The sequence below is a fragment of the Neolamprologus brichardi genome, chromosome 12 (assembly GCF_056152115.1).
Source record: "Neolamprologus brichardi isolate AB-2024 chromosome 12, ASM5615211v1, whole genome shotgun sequence".
NCBI classification, from domain to species: Eukaryota; Metazoa; Chordata; class Actinopteri; order Cichliformes; family Cichlidae; genus Neolamprologus; species Neolamprologus brichardi.
Genome location: NC_142115.1, coordinates 34,236,339 through 34,260,736, shown reverse-complemented (window position 1 = coordinate 34,260,736; position 24,398 = coordinate 34,236,339). Strand labels below are relative to the sequence as shown.

Below are 24,398 nucleotides of genomic sequence, written 5' to 3'. Positions count from 1 at the left end.
TTTAAATCAGTAATTACAGGTTCTAGGATTAGGTTCTAAAAAGTGTGTGGTGCATTATGACTTCTACGTTTTCACCAGAATCTTTCTGAAATATTATTCAGAAGTAAATATGAGTTAAGCAAAAAAATAGTACTATCACCTCACTATCACCTTATTGCAAAAAGGATCTACATATGAACCTCCTGGAGTAGGGATGGGTACCGGTGTCCGGTGCCATGTGGTATTATGACATTTCGGTGCTTTTTTTCCCCTGAGATGTGATACACTTTGGATTCTAGCCAATCATTTTACCTTTCCAAGGATAGTAGGCGGGCCCAGGTACGTACGTTCTTTTAGAGCAGAGCTACAGATTAAAAGCCAGGCGAAGCGGTCAAAAGTCTGGCTGTACTTCACAGCAAAAGAGGCAAACTCAGCAGCCTGCAACAAGTGCTTTAATGTGATACTGTGATACTGTGCAAAGGAGGTAACACCTCGAATCTGATGAAACACCTGGCGATGCGTAGCGTTTTTTTAAAAGCAGAGAAATGCGCCGTATTTGATAGCTTGCTGCGAGACCTCACACTGAGCGCATCTACTGCGGGTGTGTTAAATCTCCATTAGCGAGTTAGCGCGGATCGGCCAGTGCGTGGGGCTGGATGGTGCTTATCATTTTGCAGAAAAAAAGAGACTGCTAAAAATAAAAACATGAGAGGTTTTTGGACAAAGTTTGTGTTCTCCATTCTTTAAGCACCGGTTTGAGCACCGTTTAAGCACCGGCACCGTTTCAAAAGTACCGATTTGGCACCGGTATTGGATAAAACCTAAACGATACCCATCCCTACTCCTGGATGAAGTGAGTTTCCTCTGTGAACTCTAGCTGCCTTTTACAGTCATAAGAGATGTTTTTTACGGGTGATTCTAAACATGCTGTAGGTGCTGATGTGATAATGTGTGTTTATTAGCCTAGATGGAAAAATGGCTATAAAAACAGATGCAGGGTTTTTCGTGGCTCATAGCGCCCTATTAGCACAGCTGGCTGGTTGACATTTAGATAAAGCAATGAGTCTCTATTACCTTACAGAAGAGTTATCTACGCATATTGTACTTAACATTTCATAAATGGCCAAAAATGAATTCAAATCCTGTCACAACTTGATGTGTGACTTATAAAAATAATCGAGAAATGCAGGACGCAAGAGGTCAAATGCAGGCGAATACCTTCTGGATGATGGCGACAGCATTGGGAGGAATGCAGGTGGGATACTGCACGTCATCATTAACGATGCTGTCAAACACCTCCTCCTCATCTTCACCAGGGAACGGAGACTAGCAGGAGGGCGGAAAGATGCTGAGTTAGGCTTAACTGAGATGAACTGTGGAACTTTGCATTGATCACTATGACATTAAAAGCTTTCAGCAAAAGCTGAACTGAATATGAGGTTATATATGAATAACCTCTCCAACAAGCATTTCGTAGATGAGGACGCCCATCCCCCACCAATCCACTGCTCGCGTATAGTTGTCGTCCGTCAGGACTTCAGGAGCAAGAAACTCAGGAGTCCCACAGAAAGTTGAGGTCCGATCGCCGTGTCCCATCCCTGCCGATACATCACACACTTCAGTCCTCTCAGATGGAAGTATGGAGAGTTTAAATCGTAAAACTGATTCTGTTTGGGTAGTAGTATAAAAGGGAAGAATGTGGCTACTGCTACTTGTGCTGAGCCAGAAATTACAGACAGGTGTGCTGAATGCATTCACCTTCTTTACAAAGTCCGAAGTCTGTGATTTTCACAAATCCATCTGCATCCATTAACAGGTTGTCCAGCTTCAGATCTCTGTGTAAAACACAGAGTACACAAACTGAAGGGTGCCAAATGTTTTCTTGTAACATGAGATCACTTTGGCACTCATCACCTACCGATAGATGATTTTATTCAGATGCAGGAACTCTAAACCAAGCAGGACACATGCTGAGTAAAACCTGTACACGATAGCAACAACAGATCAAATATGTTGGATAACAACACCTTAAAAAATACATTGATTTGATTTGTTTTCTTTGTCAGGGAAAGAAAACAAATCGATATTTGGAAATCTCTCAGGCAGTATGTTCACTCTTTTTATGCACACCTGGTCTGAGCCTCGGTAAACACATCATTGTGGATGTGGATCATGAGGTCACCGCCGGGTAAATACTCCATGACGAAGCAGACGTGGTCACTGGTCTGGAAGCAGCCGTGGAGGTTGACGAGGAACGGGTGCCTGGACGCGATGATCATCTCAAAGATCCTCTTCTCGCTCATAAGACTGCAGAAGAAAAATACATCACTCAGCTATTATCCTCAAAGCTGCAAAGAGTTTTTCTTGTCAAGCTCAGTAATAACGTCCATGGCTGCAGTTCCACTAATGACCACTTGGGGCTGGCTCCAAAAGGAAGTCAATTCCCCTTAACTCCAGTGTTTAAATGTCCAACTTTACAGCATTAAAAAGCACGATTATAAACTAGATACAAAAACAGTTTGGGCCTTTATTTATAGGCCATAAGAGACACTGAGTGAAGGCAAAACTCAAACGCATCCCATTGATCTATAATCTGAGCTTTCTTATTGATAATCACGTAACGTGCACCTGCATGCAGATTTAAAGCATTCTTGTCTTTCCTTCCACTCACCTGTCCACTTCATCACGAGTCACAATGTCTCTTTTCTTCAAAGCTTTGACGGCATACAATTTTCCGGTCTTCTTAAACTCTGCCAGCAGGACCTGGAAAACATTCGCAGCAAATCTAACCCTGATCAGCTGAGGACAAACAAGAGAAGACGTTTGGCTCAGTCACAGTGTTTTACAGAAAAGCTTCAAACTGTTACCTTCCCAAAGTGTCCTCTGCCAAGAACTGAGATATATTTAAAATCTTCCACCTGCATCCTTTTGGGGGAAAAAAGAACAAAAATAGAAAATAAGGATGGTGCTTAATTCCTAATTTTTAGAAGAGGACGTGGAGTGTGAAGTGTGTGAAGACATGTATGTGTGTGTGTGTGTGTGTGTGTACTTTAGAGCAGATACAGGCTGATCTTCGCTTTCTTCTACGGAGGACTGCAAATAAAAATTCAATGACAAATCAGAGCTCAATAAGAACATGTTTAGATCTTCTAAAAGTTGCTGTTTAAACCTGTGATATCAGCAGAAAAATTAATGTTTTTGGCCGTTATCACATCACAAAGCTGCCAGTGTGGCTTTAGATCCTCACTCTTAGTGCTTATAATCTGTTACTGGATACATTTCACTCTTCTAAAGCTAATTTGTCTCTCGCTACATATATAAATGTGTAAACTCTGAATGCACTGGCGTGTCAACTCTTGCTAATGGCTTACCAGTTTTTCTTGCAGCGTGGGCACAGATGGTGTTCGGTGCACTGCACTGATGATGCCAGCTGTGTTTTCTTCCTGGTCGAGGATGGTGGGAGAGAGCTGATCCTCAGTGATGCTCAGTCTGATTACTGGAGCTTCGCTGCAGGCCCACAGAGACAAGTGTTGAAAAATGTAGTGAGATAGTAGAGAGTCAAAAAATACTGAGAGAGGCCAGGACCTGGAGTCAAACTAACATTATCATTGGAAACGTTTTATCTCCTCACAGTCAGAGATGGGCAGTAACACGTTACTTTTTTCAAGTAACGAGTAAAGTAAGGGATTACTATTGAAAAAAACGGTAATTAGATTACCGTTACTTTCCCGTAGGAACGCTGCGTTACTGCGTTACTAAAACCGTGATTTTTTTTTTTGCGAGAATGTCTCATGACAATGACGTAAGCGAGTGCGACTTTCGTGACAACAGCTGTGTGCAGATCAACAATGGATCATATATCGAGTGCGGGAGAGAGTATGAGGTGCAGCGTTTAAAGCGTGGAAGTACTGACCTTACTTTGAGTTTGATTCCATAAAAAGTAACAAAAACATTAGTGTCCGTTGTGCGTGGGAAGAAAACTTCTTTTTAAAGCGAATAAAAACCCCTAAACTTCCAAGCAAGCGCCGAGTAACTATGACGTAATGGGAAACTCACAGAGAAACTCGCGGATTCTTCCACTGACCGCTGCGGCACACCTGCACCAGGGTAACCCTCCGCCTACCCCACTCCTGCTATACAGGTGAAAATAGAGCAACAGGACCGCTAGTCTTTGACTTTATTTATTTTCTGCTGTGTTTTACTTGCATCTATTTGAAAGGCTGAGTGTAAACACAAAAAATATTTTATTTTATGTGCTGGAATGTGCAGAAAATAGGTTTAAATGTTAAACAAATTTCTTCCAGTCAGAGAATGTTGCAGATAATTACATTTTTGCTTGATGCATAAAGTTAAAAGATTAAAACTAATAAAACAAGTTTAAAAAAGAGACTTTTCCATTTGATTACATTTTGTATGATGGATTATGTAGAAAAAGTAGAATTGGCCTGAAAGATCTATCGCTTTATCACCTATTCAGGTTGTAAATCGTGTTTTTAAAAAGTAACTAAGTAACTAAGTAATTATTACTTTCGAAAATAAGTAATCAGTAAAGTAACGGGATTACTTTTTTGGGGATGTAATCAGTAATTAGTTACTGATTACTTTTTTCAAGTAACTTGACCAACACTGCTCACAGTACTATATACATAAAAATAAAAAAAAATCAAGCTAAAATACATAATAAGAACTATCTATCACAATGTGAGATGAACTTATGATTAGTTCATACCTTGGCAGTGAAGTGGTAGTTTGAGGCTCCTTTTCAGTTGCATGGGGCGCGTTGTTGGCCACCAGGTCAGGGGTCGCCGAGAAAGATGAGCTGAATGTGGTGAAGGAGCTGTAGCGAGGGAGGATGCTCATCATCAGATGACCCCAAGTGGCAAAGTTCATGTTCATCTGGGCTGCTCTGAGAAAGTTCTTCCCTGACAAAGAAAACAAATCAAAGCATCATTTCACTGCAGAAACACAAATTCAATCTGAATAAATCTGTTTGGGGGGGTTTTGTGTTTGTACCTCTCTCTTTAGTGAAGATGCACCGCTGACGTCTCAGCTTCGGCTGCCGTTCGAGCACAGTGTCAATAAATCGAAGCTGTAAAATACAAAGCAAACAGATTTCTTTTAACTTTTGAGAAATTAACTGCATTTCTATCCAACTGGGATGAAAACGCATGGCTGATATTGCACCTTATTGGCTGTGATAGTTGGCACTAGATGATTAATGTGTGGATTAATTTGAGACAGAAAAAAGGCAAAGTGTCACAGTGAAAGGCTCAAAGCTGTGAGTGTGGTGCCAAAGCTCACCCAGTGTTAGATTTCTGTTCCTCAATAAGACTCTACTTTGTTGAATCAGAACATAATGTGGAGCATATTAGATTTCCTACAACCACACTGAAATCTGTCAACACGCAGCTCTTTATGGGACTCTGAAGTGTGTTGGATTAATGTGAGAATGTTAAAATGAAATAATATTGACTTTAAACAGCTCACTGAACACTTTTAAAGCCCGTTTGCATCTGATTTTTCCTCCTCTCAGGCCTGCCGAGGGTTCAGGAACAGGATGACTAACAAAAGACTGAGCAGATTAAGTTTGCCACTTACCACTTGAACATCTCAGTGTTGTCCAACTGATGTTGTAAAAAAACAAACCTGGACCCATCACTTACCACGAGTTATAGGTCCATCTAAAAACCTCCTTTTATAAGCCTTCCAGAACAAGAGAAAAGGTTGCTGGGACACGATTAAGCAAAGTTTTGGAGATGCACAGTATTCTTTCAGTCTGGTTTCAGAGAGTTACACTCCACTAAAGAGCTCTCCTTAAAGTCTCCAATGACCTTTTGATGGCTGCAGATAAGACTGACTGTTCCAAGTCTTTGCTTTCATCAGCCTTTGATACCGCTGATCATCAGCTTTTGATCCACAGGTCAAACAGCATGGCAGTGATTTTGGTTTACCTCACCGGTTTACTGATTTTTGGGTTCGGTGGGTGAGTTTTGGTCTGATTTTGCTTCTTTATCATTCAGTTTTCTTGGTTAAGTTCTCTTTTATATTCACTGTATATCCTCATTGGGTCATATTATCAGCAATTTAAAGATAGTTTCTTATCATTTTTATGCCGAGATCATTCGACTGTACTTCTCTTTTAAACCTCACGAACTGGATATCCAGCTCAATCGACTGTCTTAATGCAATCAGGGTGCAAGGCTAGGTGACCAGTGTTGGGACTAACGCGTTATTAAGTAACGCGTTACAGTAACTACGTTATTATTGTGGTAACGAGCACGGTAACTAGTTATTATGCCAAAATCAGGAACGCGTTAGTCGTTACTGGGATTTAGATAGGGTCGTTACTCGTTACTTCGTGTGGTGGCTATCGCGGAGCTTCCACAGATTCAGTAACATTAGCAAGTGGTGGAGGCAGCAGGTGGAAGTGTGAACTGAACTTCAGGTAAGAAGTTATGACCTGCAGTCTATCTGGGTCAGATATAAACCAAGTTTAGGTGGAGTTTATTTTCGTTATTCTGACTTTTTCCGTACTGCGTACTAGCTAGCATGAAGGAGTTTCTATACAGCTGGGTGGGTGCTATGAAGTTAATGATGTTGAACTTTATTTTGTTCATAAGTTATTAGAGTTGCCAACCGTCCCGTCTGGTATTCAGAGAAAATATTACACGTTTCTTATTGAGGTGAAAAGGAACAATTTGTCCCGTAATTCGGCTACATTGAAAAAGACACAAAGCTGGAGTTATTCTGTGTCTTTGCTGCACAGCTGCCTCTTCTTCTCTCATTCCCCTCCCTCTCCCGTTTCTACTTCAATCATGAAAACTGATCAATGATCAACTGATCGGCTCTCTTGTTTGTTTATCGCCCACTTTGCGCCAGAAAGAGGAAACCAGCCGATGTCGCGTTAAACAACAGCAGGTTTAAGCTTGATCAGCTGTTGTTAGAATTAATTTAATATTAATTTCTAGTATCAGCTGATGTTTGCTGGAGCCACAGCTGCAAAAAAGCTGCTGGTCATGATGTTTATCTGGTGAGAGGGAAACATGAAACCAGGAGATGTCCTTACTGAATCATCAGAGCTGAACAGGTGATGGAGAAACAGGTTTACCTTTTAGGTGACATGAATGAGTTGAAGGGAAGTTATGAACTGTTTCTGAGAGACAGATAACCCCAGGATCCTTTTTAGGTAGCTGACAGCTGGTAACTGTGCAGGTGCGGATCTAGCAAAGTTTTGCCAGGGCGCCAGGTAGGGCATTAACAGGGAGAGGTGGGCACAAAGAAATACTTTTCTTTCTTATTCTCATTTAAAATGTCTAGCTTTTAAAAAATAATTATCTGAATCTTACAACAAACGATTGATGCATATATACCATCAAGACAGTGTACATCACTGTCACAACAGCGTTTGTTTTCATTCAAAGGCTTTATGATTTTTCCTATAATGGCCAGTCTCTAGTCAAAATGCCCGGGCCGATTTTTTGTCCCAGTCCAGCCCTGTATGCAGCTCATCTGCAGTCTGGTGTTACCTACATCTTCCTATTCAGAAGGCAGAATTTCCGAGTTCTGAGTACAATCAAAGCACCACTACTGCCGTTTTTGTGTTGGATGTAAAAGGCGCACATGACGCTGTGACGTAGGCTAGAATCATGGCAGCAGTCAATGACGGTCCTGGCATGGGATTTCTCTCATGGAAATATGTATTATCTTTTCCTTTCTATTGGTAGGTGGCACAGTGCACTTGTGGCAAGTAAGCAAGCTAGAAGAGTGGCAAAGTTATGGAAGCAACACATTAACAAGAGAATTCTGAGTAAAACCAAAGTTACTTTCCCTAGTAACTAGTTACTTTGAAAGTAACGAGTAACTTGAAGTAACTGAGTTACTTTTGATAGAAGTAACTAGTAATGTAAATAAGTTACTATTTTAAAGTAACTTACCCAACACTATAGGTGACAAATAATTGCTCCTGAGAACATCAGTGCTCAAGCAGCTAGTGGGGTCCCTGTCATTCACAGTAAACTCTAACATGTGGAACCGTGGGATCATTTTTGATCAGTCCTTGATGTTTGATGCTCACAAAAAGTCTCTGACCCACTCTTGTTTTTTCCAGTTAGTAAATCTTGCTAAACTTTAGTCTGAAAAGGTGATTTGGAGATGCTTGTTCATGCCTTCATCTCCTCTCACTTGGATTATTGTAATCCACTGTTTTTTCATCTGTTAATCGCCCCTAGTCTTTTTGCATTGACTTCCTGTCAGGTTTAGCGTTTAGTTTAAAATCTTAAAATCTCCTGCCCCTCTGGATGTGACCTGTAGGGACTTGGTTTGATGCTGAGGCTAACTTTAGTGAATGACTTACCAGGCTTAATGTCGGCATTTACTACAACTTTTTCTGGTGTATATCTAGTATAATATGATTAAGCCGATTACCCTCTTTATGCTGTATGTGTGTATCTATGTTTTGTTGTTCCTTACTACTGCACCGTACACAGGGCAGGTGGATGTATTTACCTTAGTGTAGAGGAGGCCCTGTGGCTCTAAAGTTATCCCCTGGTTGATGATTGGGTTTTCCATCATCTCCTCCAGTCGCAGGAACTTGACTGCACACATCGCCCTCCGGTCCCGCCAGAAGACACCGACCTCCAGCTCCCGGGACTGCCAGCAGAGCGAGGACCAGCAGAGAAAACACAGACTGAAGGTTTGAGTGGGAAATGTGCACCACCATGACTGAAATGGTAGTACCAACATGTTGTAATTCATTTCTGTTGCAATTGAGAATCTTTAGAAGAGATTCAATCATGTTTGTGATCGCTGACTCATTGTTATGAGGCTGTTTTTATCAGATTAAAGGAAGCCTGTGAGTATTTGCTGGAGTCTTTAAAGATTCACTGTGGATTGGTGAGAGGAGTAAAGTTACTTATTATATTTCAGTTTAACTGAGTTTTTTTTAATTAATAGAGCCAAAGGTTGTTTGCAGCTGTTAGTGAATAAACTGGTGATGTTTTTGGACTTTTTTAAAAATCAAAATGTCAAACAATATCTTCAGTAAAGTTAATTGTTCTTTGCTAATTTCACGATGTTTTTCTTTTTCTTACAGTACTGCAAATTGGAAACCAAGTTCTTGAAACAAACAAGCATCTGCAGTACCAAGCATGTCTTTAGCTCAGGCTGTGATGAACTAATACCTGCAGGTAGAGGGCGACCCCTGCTGGTCCCAGACTGAACTGCAACAACAATTTAGTCTATGGCGCAAGAATGTTCACTGCTGGATTAATGGGTAGGAGGGTTCGGTTCATCATGAGGCACAACAGCACCCATGATACACTAGAATTTAATGGCTTTCTGCCAGTGAAACATGGAGTAGGGCTCAGCAGATGAGGAAAAAACTCCTTTTACTAGTCACTTTAACTTCATGGAAAAAGTGGCAAAAACAAGGAAAGACGTGAAGGAACATAACAAAGGCTGTAATAAAAAAAGAAAGAATGAAAGAATGAAATAGCTTATAGAGTAAAAAGATGAGTGAAAAAAGTGAAAAAATCCATTATAACCCTAAAGACTGCAATTATAGCTCTTAATCTTTATTTATATCACGATTTTTATACGTTAAAAATGTTGTCACGTTACATTCGAGCAAATCAAAATAATACCTGCACCAAACCACCAAAATCAGAATTGGAAGACATAATTAGCAAAAGCAGTTCAAAAAAAAGAGGCAATATCAGAAATATATAAATTGATTAGGTCCAAAACATCTGACAATTCGTTGGGAAGGTTGAACGCCTGGAAAAATGATTTAAAGAAGGACATATCCATGGAACAATGGGCATTGGTTTGCGCAAAAGCTCATAAACAAACTATTAATTCTAGACTAAGGTTGTTGCAATACAAATGGTTAATGCGAATATATGTTACCCCGGAAAAATTACAACTCTAATATTCCAGACACTTGTAATAAATGTAATGAAGATAAGGGTAACTTTTGGCATTGTATTTGGGATTGCAGGAAGATTGGCTCCTTTGGGTTGCAGTAACACAAACTATGAAACAAATATTATCCAAGGAGGTTGCTTTGATCCTGGCTTCCTTATTCTGGGATTGTACCCAGAAAACATGAGGTACACAAAAAGTGACAGAATGTTTATTGATATGGGTTTGTTACAAGCAAAAAGATTAATTGCACTAAAATGGAAAAAAACAAGGGAACCGAGTATCACACAGTGGATAAAACAAATGATGGTGGCTTTGCCATTGGAGCAGATAACATGTATACTGAAAAGGAAATTGGATGTTTTTGAGAAGGTGTGGAGACCATTTGTGAATTTTGTAGAAGGATTTGTATTATCTGAGGAGGACGAGGACTGAGGGCAATGACATTTGATTTGGGATAATGACAAATTTAGGCCTTTAATGGAGTGATAAATCTGACGACTTTTTTGTTGTCTTTTTGCTGTCTGAGAGGAGTGTATGTTCATGTAGTATTTAGAATGTTGGACTGTTTGTAAGTCATTAAAATGTAAAAAATAATAAAGATATTGTTGGAAAAAAAAATGTTGTCACAGCAATGTAATGTTCTGAATTTATCTGTGGTTATTACCTGCAGTTGTAGGTTCAGATTATCATGTGAAATGGAAAACACATTAATGATGGCTCAGTGTATCCTCTGCTATAATAAATGAAGCACCTTTCCTGCATATTTAAGAAGCTACAAGCAGCTTTTATTACGGCTGCAGATACGTCAGGGTCTCTTTACTCACTGCCACACACTATCTAACCCACAAAACTGTATTTATCTACAAGATTTTAATACAAGACCTTCATCAGGCAATCAGCTACTTTATTTTAAAGGTCACATGTGTAGATTGTAGATTTTAACTGTAATTGTTAAGCATTTATTGAATAACTATTATATTAGATATAATTTTCATGGTGCTGGACTTGTTATGATGGGTTTTGGAATTTTATTAATTATTTTCAGACCCCTTTGTTCTCGTTCTTCATGGTTATTTGGTGATATTTTAATCTCTTAAGCTGGGATTCGTGGTTTATATGGTTGAGGCAAAATGAGGCGCTTCCTGAGAGTAAAATCTCAGAGCAGCACAGAAGTGTAAAGAAGCATCCAAGGGTGGAGTGAAAGAATAATTCAATACGGTAACTCGACTCCATCACTGGCTCTGCGTTATTTAAGGTTGCAACCACATCAGATTTTCTCTTTCTTCCTCATGGCAAAAGAATTACACTCAAAATAAGAGGATGTGCAGAGCATCTGTATCCATAACTGCAGAAAAGATCGCACTGACTGAAAGTGCACCATCAAAAACTCACATCAGTCCCACACTGACATGCAAAACCATCAGCCGACGTCTTATAAGCATTCAGATGGTTATGTTTATAGTAAAGCATCCAGCAAACGTATTGTAAGACTTCATTCACACTCACCGAATTTAAACTACAACAATGCATAAAAGCTTAATCTATTTGTTTTAACTGGACTTTTTGACTGATCTGCTCTCTGAGATTTATTTTCACCATTTAGCTGCATCTTTTTTTTTTATTCCCCCTCTCTCATCTCCACTTTTCATTTGACCATCCATTACGCTGGAAGTCGCCTAATGTGCTGTGCAGAGAAGCACTTACCTACTGCAGCTGGTGAAAAACAGAGAGGGGTGGGCTGGGCGAGGGCACACAGTGTAAGGTGAATCTGACGAGATCCTTCTACTCCTGACTTTGTCTATTTTGTCCCAGTTCTTCTGAACTAAACTCAAAATAGTCAAGAAGTGTGCTTCAATTAATTGTGTTCTTTCCAAAGGAACTTGTTAAGACCTTGGGGCTGTGTTTTGGTTTTATGTTGTTTCTCCCAGTTCATATGTCCCTGAGAGGAGCCTCTTTGTACTGTCTTTGTCCTTGGCTTTGTGTTGTTTTGGAGTTTTGAATTCTTAATTAACATATTTGAGTTTCTGTTTTGCGGTTTATAGACTGGACTTTAGATTTCTGTGTTTGTTGTTTATTATCTTTATTCAGTCTTTGGTTCCAGTTTTATAATTTAAGGTTTTCATGGTAATGACTTTCTGTTTTGTGTGTTTTGGCTCCTCTTTAACTTTCATGTTCTTTTATTGTTATTAGTTTCTTCGTAGTCTTCTTGTTTCCACCCTCTTCTCTTTAGTCCAGCTTTCTTTATCATTGTCCTTCTGTTCCCCCCGAATTAGTCCATTCATGTTTAGTCTTTCTTTGTTTCAGAAATGGTTGGTTGTTCCTTTCCTGTTTCATTTTGATAGATGTCTGTCTGTCTCATTGTCCTCACCTGTGTCTGATCCTAATCAGCACTCTGTGTATCTGTGTATCTTCCCTCCATCAAGACATCTTTTGATGTGCCTGCCCTATGCTGGCCTCTTTGCTTTTGTGGATTTTGTTCTCATTTGGACTTCATTTCAGTGGCCATCAAAGCCTGCTATTTGTTGGGGCTTTCTGACTTCGGCCTCCTACATGTGGGTCCTTATTCCTGCTCATTGTGATACATGTGTGTAGTCTGATTACTCTCTGACCTGCACAGCGCCCTTGTACAGTCTATATGGTTCGGTGCTTGCTATATTGTTCTTGTCAGCACATGAAGTGTTACTACAGCATGTACTAAGCTGCTGATGCTGTTTTTATCTGCATCAATGTCACACAGACAAAGGTCATAACAAGAAGAACAGATTGTAATGGATCTTGTTTCCTTGAACCGGTGAGTGTGCTGCACAGCAACCGAACAGGATTCAAACAGCGCCTCATTTCTGTAATTAGAAACAGGATGATTGGAAGGGAAGTAAATGGGCAGGAAGGCCAGTTTGAACGTGGGCGGTGTGGATTAGAGCGAACATGAAAAATGACTCACAAATGCTGAAAGCTGGCTCGCCGTCGCAGCGGTTTAAATCACGGGGAAAACGAGAGGAAAATATGTGCTACTCTGTTTTTCTGCAGTTTAACTTCCCACTTTAACTGATAGGATCAAAAAGTTTAGTAAAAGCTGCCAAACATGAGCGTACCCTGACATGATGTTCCAGAAACTCGGAGCTAATTAATGCTGCGACTGGTAGCCTTGAGGTTTTTGGTTGCAGAAATGCTGATCAGAGTTAGTTCAATCAACTCTGAGTATCGTCACCCTGAGTTAAGGCCATGAGTAATGAAAGAAAGCCCTCATTAGTGGAGCTTGGGTAACTTAATTCACCACGGCAACAAGTATTTAAAGGCTAGGGCCTTTTATTTTTTCTGCGTCGTCCAGTCATTATTTACCCAAATTTTCATTAACAGATGAAGCCGAGGGGTGTACTACGAAGTGAGACTGGTGGGTTAGTGAGCAAAAAACCCACCAAAAAAAAAAGAGTTTAAAGTCATATATTGTTATGCTTCTTTCAGTTTAAAATTGGAAGCGTCTCCTCTTAACTCATTCTTCTTTACAGCATGTTTGAGTGATGATTGATCTCAGAGCGATCCCTTTTTGCAGAAGACGAGTCATGTGAAACATGAAATGCCCCCTTTTTAGCCTGAAGCAGAATCCTGGTTTGACACAGACCGTTCATAACCCCTGTTCAACTGGGGCTAACACAAAGAAAGCCTGGTTTTACAGACTTCACTTCTTAATATATACCACTGGAATTTGAGCATATTTTACATTTCATTTGTAAATCAAATTATTCAGCTGTAGCCTGACAGTAAAGATGTGTAGATCACACAGATTACATGGTAACTGAGTCAGAGTTTACGTTAATTCTCTTTCTGGAACAGAAAACCTAGAGTTTCACTGATCTCAGGATTAATAAACTCTTTTCACTAAACCTGCTTCTGGAACAAAGCCCAGGTTGCTGACAGTCCCCTGGTGCTTCTTAAACTCCGGTTGCTTTAATTCATGCCAACCTGTTGTTTCACTTTCCTCGGTTCAAAATCTGATTCTGATTAAATTTTTTTGTTTTACTGGTGCAGGCTTCTTTTAAACCATCCTCACTGCTTTCGTCTCCACAGCTTGAGGTAAATATGTTTCCTTGTGTGACGTGGCAGACTGCAGATGGTGAGAAACATGATTCTGATTCACTAACATGAGCTCTGTGGTCAGAACAAAAATGACTAGTGAACATGTTTCATGAATCTGATGGTAATTCTGAATGTGCACTTTGTGTTTAGTGTATTAACATTTCACTGAATGAGAGCCATTATGACAAAAGAGATGAGCAACAGTCTGATAAATTGACATAATTTATGCTAGGAAATAAAAATGGACTATTACTCCTCAGTTAACGTGGTTAACTAAGCATCTGATGGTGTGTAGGGACTCACCCGCTCTAGCTGGATGTAGAACGTCTGGTCCCAGCTCAGCCTGCTGATGGAAGCCCAGCGCGTCCGGCCGACCACTCTGCCGTCCAGCCTGAGCACACCACTGATCTCTGCGGTGAGACAAACGTTTACGTTTTACTGGCTGTGTCCTGAGCAGGCTTGATTTTTACAGCAGTGAAGATTTACACGAATGTTCATTTTATTTACTAGGTGCTTTTAATTTGTAAATCCAACATAATTCTAATAATTCTGACAACTTTGTCGAACTAATCAGGGGCTTTTATACTGAAAATATGACACTAAATCATCCTGATAAAGTTTGTATTACTAACTGAAGTCTTAAATTTTGAAAATCCAACATTCAATGCTGGGAGCTTTCTATAAAAGGTTTTTATTTTCAGGTTAGTCTGCTGGACCCACCAAAGCAGTAGAATATGGATGAATGAGTAGTAAACGATAAATTAATGGGCACCCCTGCACGCAACTTTTTCTAGATATTATTTTTTGTACCTTTACATTGAAGGTTCAAGGCTGGTTTTGAGCAGGTGCAACGCATAAAGGTGCTTTGTACCTTAATGAATAAGAAACACCTGCAAATGGTCCAGCAGCACTACCTTATAGGGTACCTCCCCAGTAATTATCCACCGTACTCTTAATGGTACAAAAGTACTTTTCTGAGAGTATCATGTGAATCCGACTGGAGCCAAACGGTTCACCTTCCAAAAGATCAAGCTTATGAAATCATGCTGGTTTATTCATCTTCTATTTTAGGAAAATAACAACTAAATGTCAGGGCATTTAACAAAGGACCTTTCAACATCCTTGACAGAGGATATGATGTCATTGAAAGTAATAAGCTCAGTTATTGTAATAGATTACCTTTAAAAGCACTCCATACTTCACAAAAAAGTAGGTTAACCCATTGAGCACAGCACCAGATTTCAGTGTTCGGCTGTGACACTGTGGCACTCTCATACTGATGTAAATGTCTTTTTAAAACAGAGACCGGGAGTCACACTATTCATGCAGCTAAATGCAGCTGGAATTAATAAAGCTGTTTAATAATCTTTCTTTTATTGTGCAGAGTATGCTCTAAAGTGTTTGCATTTACTGAATCCATTTAGAAAACACTGTAAAAGTGACCAGATTGTCAAACCTTCTGCTTGCAAGAGACAGCCAATCAGAAGAAAGTTGGCTTGTTGGAGAAGTTAGGATGTTGTTTGAGCTTGTTTGAGTCAGAAGATGACCTGAAGTGCTGCACAAAGGCTCAATTTAAGTTAAATAAAAATTATTTTGAATTGTTAATGATGCAAAGCTATCCTAGTAGAGTGCAAAAGCAAACTTGTGGCACTATAAATGAACATAAAAACGTCAATTTAATTATTTCTTGTTCCAACTAAGATCAAATCACTCGTGTCCAAGGAAACTTTTAAAAATGCAAAATGTCTGCTTACCTGGAGGTCCGTCTGCCTTGTGAGCAGCTGGTGTCTCTGCAGGGTTCGGATGGTCTTCTTGCTCTGAATCTCCCAGAGGTTTCAGTAAATCCTCACATCCAAGAAGCCGGACTTCAAGTTTGCCTAAAGACATTTTTAAAAAAACAAAACAAACTTTAAGATTCTAAAAACATCCTGAAATGATCAGTAAACGATTCTATTCTCACAAAATACTTAATCACTACATTATGTAACAATGCCTCCCCTTCCCAAGTCCTTAGTAATGAATTGCATTTAAGACCAAAATGAATGGAGCCTTTTAAAATAAAACCTTTTCTTTTTCTGCATGAATAAATCTCTCATGCTTCTAATCAGCGCTGTCTGGAGTTGCTCGCTGAGCATTCACATCCTCATTTTCTCCCTTTCTCCGTACTGCTAACAGCTGTGAAGCACAAAATCACCCCGAGTGAGACCCGATCTGAATGCTCGCCGCATACAGAGCAACTCCAGGATTTGTCTCCTCGTTACATCATCATCATGAGGCTTTTTTTTTTGCCTTTTTAGTCTCCAGCAGGGAGAGATGGGCTTACAAGTGAACTGTCCAAAACCAGCAGATTACATGTCTGATTATCCACTGCCAGAGGTCAGCGTATGGTTAGCCATGTTCCAACACTGGGCAGGAATGGTGCCGCTAGAAAGACCTGTGTGTTAGAGAGAAAAAAAACAAAGCTTTCTTTGATATGTAGGTGCTTGATTTGATTTCACACAGATTTCCTGGGAATAACTACTTAAAAATAGTGTTTAATTAGTAGACTTGCAATTAGTTAAATCCAGTTATCTTCCAGTCTTCTGAATGTACTAACACATAAAATGTGTCTATAATTAAACATATGATTCTGTAATAAGTGAATGATTTGTGTTTAAAGAGCCGTTCCTTTATGAAATTCAGGTTCCTCTGTAAGCTTGTTTGTTAGTTTCTTCCAGGAGCAGGAGGTTATTATGGAGCTAAAGAAAATAAAATGAGAAGCTGAATAATCCCTTAAAACGTGACAATCAGGTCTGTCTCATAATCTCCAAATGACTGAGTGGGTTCATTTATGCATGCATTTTGTTTTTAACATTATTTTATTGTAATTTTAAACTTCTGATCACCACATTATGTTTAGTAGTGAACCATGGCCAACAGACTATAATAAAGATTAAAAACAACCTGATTATGATAAATTCGATAAGAGCAGTATGACCAAACTTGGACAACGTTTCCTGGTCTGCTGTATCAGTAGATGGTGGGATCAGAATCTGACATAAACAAGAATTGTATTGATGGTTTAGGCTGCTGGTGATGTCATATGTATGATAGTCTATCTTAAAGTAGTCATGGAGAGAGATTTCAGGTATTTAAACCATCATTAATACTGACAGGCTCCTCCTCCTTTCAGCTGCTCCTTTTAGGGGTCGCCATGGCAGATCATCTGTCTCCATCTCAGCCTCTCGCTGGCATCCCCTCTGTCAAACCTCTACATGTCATCCTTTATTACATCAGGTGCCTGGAAGCTCCACATTCAACATCCATTGCCCAGTTTATCCTCTCAGTCCCGCCTCTAACTTTGTCTCCAAACCGCTCATCCTCAGCAGTCTCTCTGATGTCATTATTTCTAATCCTATCCTGGCCATTCCCAATAAAAAACCTCGATATCTTCACCTCTGCCACCTCCAGCTCTGCTTCGTTTCTTTTTGTCAGTGCCACCATCTCTAAACCATACCAGAGCAGGCCTCACTACCGTCTTATAAACCTTCCCTCTCACGCTCGCTTCTATCCTGCCACAAACCCACCTGACACACGTCTTCACTCACTCCACCCTGCCGACACACTCTCCTTCCCCCGTCTCATGCACTGTCCATTTTAGCTTTAGATAATGCTGACAGGCCACTTCATACTTAATGCACTGTGCAACCTTCACTAAAAACTGTGTTATGTATATTCTTACAGATTTTTGGGGTCAAATTGAAACATTTGACCCATGACTATACCTATATCTGAGGTATGATCTAGTAAATTAATTTGCAAACAAAGCTGTCTCTAAAAGCACACTTTTAAATGTAGGTACTGCTCAGAAAAAGCATAGTTTGTGCTGGTACCGGTTAAGGAGGCAGGTCTGATGGAGAAGACGGATGGCGAGGTGGAAAGGGGACACCCAGTTGTGGGGTTTTGGGTAGAAGGAGGTCCCCCTCCTGCAGGCTGCTGTAGAGGCTCCTGGTTCTTTTCCTTCAGGCATTTCTCCAGGGAAAGCTGCAGAAGACCCAGTTTCTGGGAGGATTCCTGCACCCGAGCCTGAGCCTGCAAAGAAGATAAAGACTATATTGTTGTTTGGGCCTTTTAAATATAGGCTGTTTAGTATTTTTGGATATTGTTTGTGCTGCTTTACTTCCAACATAAATATATTTTTCAGACTTTAGATGTTATATTTTTATTTATTTATTTTGCTTTATTTTGTTTTTATTATATTAGCTAATCAGTGAAAGTGATGCTCAGAACACAACTAAACACAAACCAGAGCAAACATGAAAGTCAATATTTAACATTTCCAGCCCCATGTTTTTTCTTACCCTATACCAGCGGTCCCCAACCCCCGGGCCTCGGACCGGTACCGGTCCGTGAGTTGTTTGGTACCGGGCCGCGAGAGTTGAGGCTCAGGTGTGAAATGTATGGATTTCAGGGTTTTTATCGGTTTTCATTGTTATTTTGTTATCGTTTTTATCGTTAACTCGGTTTCCCTTGGTCTTTTCACGTGTGTTATGAATAAATCTTCTTTTTTTCGGTACCCGTACTAGTTTTATTTTGTTGTATTTATCCGCGACACCTTAAAGGCCGGTCCGTGAAAATATTGTCGGGCATAAACCGGTCCGTGGCGCAAAAAAGGTTGGGGACCGCTGCCCTATACTATAATAGTCTTGCATGAATCACACTTCAAAATCATCTTTCTTTATTTTTAGACATGCCTTAAAACAAACTCCTTTGTCCTCTGACGTACTTTAAAATAAATGTGACTGAGAGTCCTACCTCAGCCAGGGCCTTCTGGTCCAATGATGAGATCCCTTCAAGCTCCTTCACCACATCTTTGGCCAGCACCAATGCATCTGACTCCCTCTGCACATAGTGCTGCAACTCTACCAAGCGAGCATCCACGAGACTCGCAGCGAGGGGAGATATCCCTGAGAGGGAAGAGAAAGAGAGAGTCTTGATACCTGTTATCAGTATTCCTAAATAAGAAGTAAACCCTTTTGTCTCAAATGTCACTGAGTTAAAAACACTACATTTTCTATGTGTCTGGCATTCAGCGGACACTTTTTTGAAATGTAGAAAAGCTCTAAAAGGAAGGATTAAAACATCGCAGCTAGGGAGGACCCTTCAAATGTTGCTATGTTGATACAAGAAGAAGAACACTGCATACTAAATAAACCCAGACGTGAAAGAATCCTGTTTTCTCTTGCTGCTTGTTTTTTTGGGGTGGGGGTGGGGGTTTAAATGTAATTCTTAAAATTAATTGATTTTATTTTGTTTTGAATTTTCATTAGTCTGCTACTAAAAGTAGATGTTTGCAAACTGGATCTGGTGACCCTGAATCATCCATTAGTTATGCTGCTATAGGCTCAGGCAGTTGGAGAACTTCCCATGATGCACTTAGGTAGCATTTATTCTACCATGCCCATGCATTTACACACCACTACTGCATTAACTCGAGTCTTCTCTCTCCTGTAATTGGTGTTGTGTCCTGATCTCTCTCTTCTTTCTTTTGTTTCCCTGCACCCACCCCTACAAGTCTGGTTCTCTTCCTATTAAAATGAGTTCTTTCTTCCCACTGTCACCAAATGACAGGGATCATCAGATCACTAGAGATCTCTCTCTTTTATTTATATACCTTGCATAGAGGTAAATGCAGTTCAGAACACTTCACGGATGACTGACCTAATTACTGATAATGAGACGTAACAAAATGTAACAAAAATGGGCAAATTAAAACAGTGGTTGAAACATCAAAGACATTTTTAAATAATTAAAGTGAATCAAATAAAACTGTAAACAATCAAAAAAAAAATACTATACTGAACAGAGAGAATCATTGTGCAATAGAATAAACTGTACAACACTCAAAAAGTGGAGCTGCACGCTGTGGCGACCCACTGTGAATAAGGAGTACCTAACTATTAGTAGATTTATGCTGGATGACCAGAGGGGTTGTACTGGTTCATTCGCTGTCACCATGTCTGACATATACACTGGAGTGAGACGAGGAAGTGCTTTAAGAAAAAGAGTAAAAGGGTATTTTTAATTAATATGGATACATATGGAGGTCTAAACAATATAACTTGGTTTGGATGACTGTTGTTGTCACCTGAAACATGAAATATATTTAGGAATATTTGTGAGAATTAAAGGTATCAATAAATTTAACCAAAGCAACATCAATGGAAAGGTTGCTACCGCAACAATAATGGCAATGTAATTTATGGTCTCAACTCGACCGTAAGTCAATGAATTATTATTGTCATGGTCTCTGGGTTTGGCCTGTGACTTAGTGAATCACACTTTTTCTGGCCCCTCTGAGTCTGAGGCGATGGTTTTCAGTCAAAAGTGAGGAGTGCTCACTTGGGGTTGGGAATGAGTTGCTGTCTTAATTGAAGGCGTAGTTGAAGTATCTTGGGGCTCTTGTTGAGGGAAGGAGGGAATTAGAGGTTGAAAGGGGGATTTGTGCAGCTGCTGTATGTACTGGTCTGCTGTAGGGAACTGAATTTGAAAGCAAAGGTATCGATCTATATTACTGCCCTCACCTATGGCCACAAGCTGCTGCCAGTGACCAAAATAATGAGGTCACGGATTCAAATGACGAACATGAGCTTTCTACAAATGTGTGTGGTGTTTTGTAGGGTCTCAGAGTAGAGCTGCTACTCCTCCACATCAAAAGGAGCTAATGTTTAGGGATACCTCCTGGACGTCTCCTATGAGGTGTTTTAGGAATATCCAACTGGACCTTGATTATGTCTCTTGACTGGCTTGGAAATCCATCAGTCTTCCATCAAAACAGGAGAAGGAGGGGATGGATGGATGGATGGATGGATGGATGGATGGATGGATGGATGGATGGATGGATGGATGGATGGATGGATGGATGGATGGATGGACCGAGAAAATCATTTGCTAGAGTCAGCCTTTGCTTTTACACATTCTGCTGACACTTGGATACAGTAAATGAAACTGCCTGCTGTAGTAAAGAGGGCCTTTATTGGCTGTAGATGATAACATTTTAAGAAATCAATGAGAGATAAAGAGGTCAGAGGTCCAAGAAAGGAAATACGACCTGAGGAGCCATGGTATAGAGTTACTTGTCTCATATTTCGTCAGGCAGGAATCATTTTTTTAAACATTACTTTCAGGGTTTCACAAATGGCACATATCGCCAGTTTAGAATTAAATGTCACACTTACACTCTGTCTCTAATAATCCTGTCAGAGCAGTTTCACTAGTGCAATATACTCTCATCATAACTGGGACAGGAGACTGTTGGCAGGAAATGTACTCACATCACAGTATCTCTGGATCAAAAACTCATACTTTTTCACTTACAAGAAAAGCTTTTGAATTGTGATCTGTTGTTGGAAAACCTTAATCAAACAGATAATCCCCTTTCAAAAAATGGAAGCTCTGGCAAAACCTTCATTAAAGCGCTAAATTTTCAAACCACATATCTGCATGCACTGGAAACTCGGTTGCTCCTTCTGGGTTAACGAGACAAGTTATTTGAAAATCTGACAGAATTGTTGTGACTGGCCACGGGCAATATAATAGATGATTTCACGCCTCTTTCAAGGTAATTTGCACACTTAAATAAAGTAGAAGAACAGAGTATTATAGGGGGACTCACTTGTCCCAGCACTCTGACCTCCATGAGTGGAGCTGTTAGGGTTTCCACCACCATCAACACCACTACTGCTGCTGCTGCTGCTGCCAGCTTGGGCGACTTTGATAATCTGCAGTCGGATCAGCTCAATCTTAGAGCGGCTATCCTGAAGCATCTGCTGAGCCGTGGACAACATCTGATCCTGGATAACAACATCACATCAAGAGACAACAAGCCTCACTTCATCACAGACAGGTCAGCTGGGACTGGAGCAGCATGCTGATTGAACACAGACAGAGTTTAGTGTAACGTGTGGTGAAACGTGAGGAATTCACCAGAGAGAGGGTTGCACACACAACTCATTTACATATTGGACCAAAACAAGAGCGAAAGTAGACATGGATTAAGTGTGAACAACCTGCTCAGATCAGATGGAAACACTATGACTTTGCACTTCACTCACCTCGGGGTGATTCTTCGCTCCTTGCTGAATAAGGATTAATCTGTCATCCTCTGTGGAAGTGGCGGGAGGGGACTTCTCAGGTTGCGCCTCTCCACCTTCACTATCCTTGAACCACAACAAGTCCCCTGATGTGATGGTGCGTTCACAGACACACTGACTGCCTGCTTCCTCGGATGCAGCTCCTACATCTTTAGACCTTGATCAAATAGCCTGTCCTCTTGTTTGTTTTCTTCTTTCTTCCTCTACAACATGCCATTCCCACTGCATCCTCATCCTCCGGTCTGTAATCAAATCCACCCCCCCTCCCCTGTCTCTTTTAGATGGGTTTCTTTCTGCAGAGTTCCTTTCCAGTGCCAGCACTGCTGCTGCTGCTGCTGCTGCTGCTCTGACAGCACCGATTGCCTTCTCAGGGCTCGGCATTGGCCGTTGCATGACCACATGTTCCTGCTCTGCCACCAACCAAAAGGCAAGCAGAGCTGCTGGTGCTCTCTTTGGGACAAAGCAGAGAAGAGCCTGCGGTGCTTAGGAGATTTGTTTAACCTCCTCTAACAAGAATGAGATGAGAGACTTAAATAACTACACTGATAGCAGGAGGTGGGAAATCAGCACCTGGATATAATGATGTAGCCTGTCTGGCTGTTTTTTACTGACAGCGTGGATTAACAGTCACGCATGACAGCTCTGTGGTTGTGGTCTCCCACTTTACTGCCTGTCAAATTGAAAGCAATTAACGTAGCTACACAATAACACACTTGAACAGACAATCCATCACACTTGCCCTAATTAGGCAGTTACACATCCACCACCTTGAAATTGTCTCATTAAAACGGTGACATGCCAAAAGGTGATTTCTAGTATATATATTTTTTTAAGATTGTGAGTATTTAAAGTGCTGTAAATGATTTGTTGGCCTATAATTTGTCCAACATATGTCTCATGAATTATAATGAGTCATTCTGAGCCAGAAAGAACATTCCTATCAAAATGTAGGTTTTTGGCAAAGTAACTATTTCATATGCCTTATTTATCCAAATATAAAATGTCAATTACATTAAAAATCAATTTTTCAAAAGAGATCTGTCCAAGACAGCGCCACAAAGTTATAAAATAGCAGTCCTAAAAAGGTATGTAAAGTAGCCAAAAAGGACTGGATTGATTATAATGTAGAACAATAGAAGGTACAATAACTCTGTATTAAATATACTTGCTAAACAGGTAATTTCTTCATTTTATAAGTAAAGCTTTCATAAATCCTGTCGATTACAGTCTATTTACCTATATCAGTAAAGGTATTAGGCATGAATAACCAACAGAAACATTGGCAATAACTTTCTGGCAGACATCCACTTTTTGGCATGCATACCAAACGTATTTGTAGTCGTAAACCCTGCTTATACAGTGAAGACTACAACAGTTACTCGACAAAACCTTCACTACATTGTAAGATTTTTTTATATGTAAATCACAAAATTACTTTGGGTATAACTAACAAGAATACAAAAATGAAGTTTCTACTTTCCACTTCCATTCAGATGTAATAAACCTAATTGATGACCACAATTAATTCTTTGGAGGTTTTCGTTCATTTGCGGTGTGATCTGCAGAGGAGATGACAATAAATGAGCAGTTTGGGACCACACATGTGTTGTAATCAGGCTGTTACACATGGTACATTGTTTATCAACTCTTTAAACTTGCAAATGGAAACCTTATTTTTTTAATAGCTTTGTCTATGGGTAAAGTGAATAACTAAGAAAGCTACTGGACATAAGCTCACCTAAAGTATCTTCTTTATTCTTATCAAATTAAACATTTACAAAAAATAGCTCAGAAGAAGAAGAGACTACACTAATGGGTGTGGTACACCGCTACCAGCTTTAATGTTTCCTTATTGAACAAGCAAATACATTTTAATCATAGATTTGTTTATAAATGTGGTGGATAACTAAGCAAGATACTGGACATAGCCTTAATAAAATATCATCCTTATTCCAATTTAAATTTTAAAAATGTAGCTTATTTTCTAATACTAATTAGCACAGACTAGCTCCTTCTTCCAACTTACAGCTTTATTTTAAGTTTGCTTAACCGTAGCCTGAGTAAATATAACAGATGACTGTAGTTAATTTGATGATCAAATTTGATATTATTAAGCTATTATTCGTTTTTGATTTTTTACACTTTTATTTGGTTGGGATTCAAAGCGAACAGATGGCAGTAGATCGGTAAATAGGGACCTTACTTACTTACTTAGGCTCTTAGACATCCACTACCTTGATTTTATTTTCCCCCTTGCCAAAACTGCAAATACAAATATATTTTATCATA

At 39.9% G+C, this 24,398-nt stretch overlaps 1 protein-coding gene across 3 annotated transcripts in view; it reads right to left on the bottom strand.

The window, feature by feature from the left end:
* Positions 1 to 23,927, bottom strand: part of LOC102792879 (serine/threonine-protein kinase N2-like) — a 29,947-nt gene extending 6,020 nt beyond the window's left edge. Inside the window, exons 1-18 of one of the 3 annotated variants that reach the window (XM_087849456.1) lie at positions 22,071 to 23,927; positions 21,632 to 21,809; positions 18,772 to 18,923; positions 17,850 to 18,048; positions 15,732 to 15,854; positions 14,281 to 14,387; positions 8,485 to 8,628; positions 4,993 to 5,068; positions 4,709 to 4,901; positions 3,351 to 3,486; positions 3,029 to 3,072; positions 2,847 to 2,904; positions 2,651 to 2,742; positions 2,110 to 2,286; positions 1,898 to 1,960; positions 1,738 to 1,814; positions 1,435 to 1,577; positions 1,198 to 1,305 (exon numbers count right to left, since the gene is read on the bottom strand). In XM_087849456.1, the coding sequence (XP_087705582.1) occupies positions 1,198 to 1,305; positions 1,435 to 1,577; positions 1,738 to 1,814; positions 1,898 to 1,960; positions 2,110 to 2,286; positions 2,651 to 2,742; positions 2,847 to 2,904; positions 3,029 to 3,072; positions 3,351 to 3,486; positions 4,709 to 4,901; positions 4,993 to 5,068; positions 8,485 to 8,628; positions 14,281 to 14,387; positions 15,732 to 15,854; positions 17,850 to 18,048; positions 18,772 to 18,923; positions 21,632 to 21,803 (2,064 nt within the window). In that variant the 5' untranslated portion in view covers positions 21,804 to 21,809; positions 22,071 to 23,927. The remainder of the gene's footprint in view (positions 1 to 1,197; positions 1,306 to 1,434; positions 1,578 to 1,737; positions 1,815 to 1,897; positions 1,961 to 2,109; positions 2,287 to 2,650; positions 2,743 to 2,846; positions 2,905 to 3,028; positions 3,073 to 3,350; positions 3,487 to 4,708; positions 4,902 to 4,992; positions 5,069 to 8,484; positions 8,629 to 14,280; positions 14,388 to 15,731; positions 15,855 to 17,849; positions 18,049 to 18,771; positions 18,924 to 21,631; positions 21,810 to 22,070) is intronic. The other 2 variants (XM_087849457.1, XM_087849458.1) reach the window with 2 other exon arrangements.
* Positions 23,928 to 24,398: the final 471 nt, after the last annotated feature.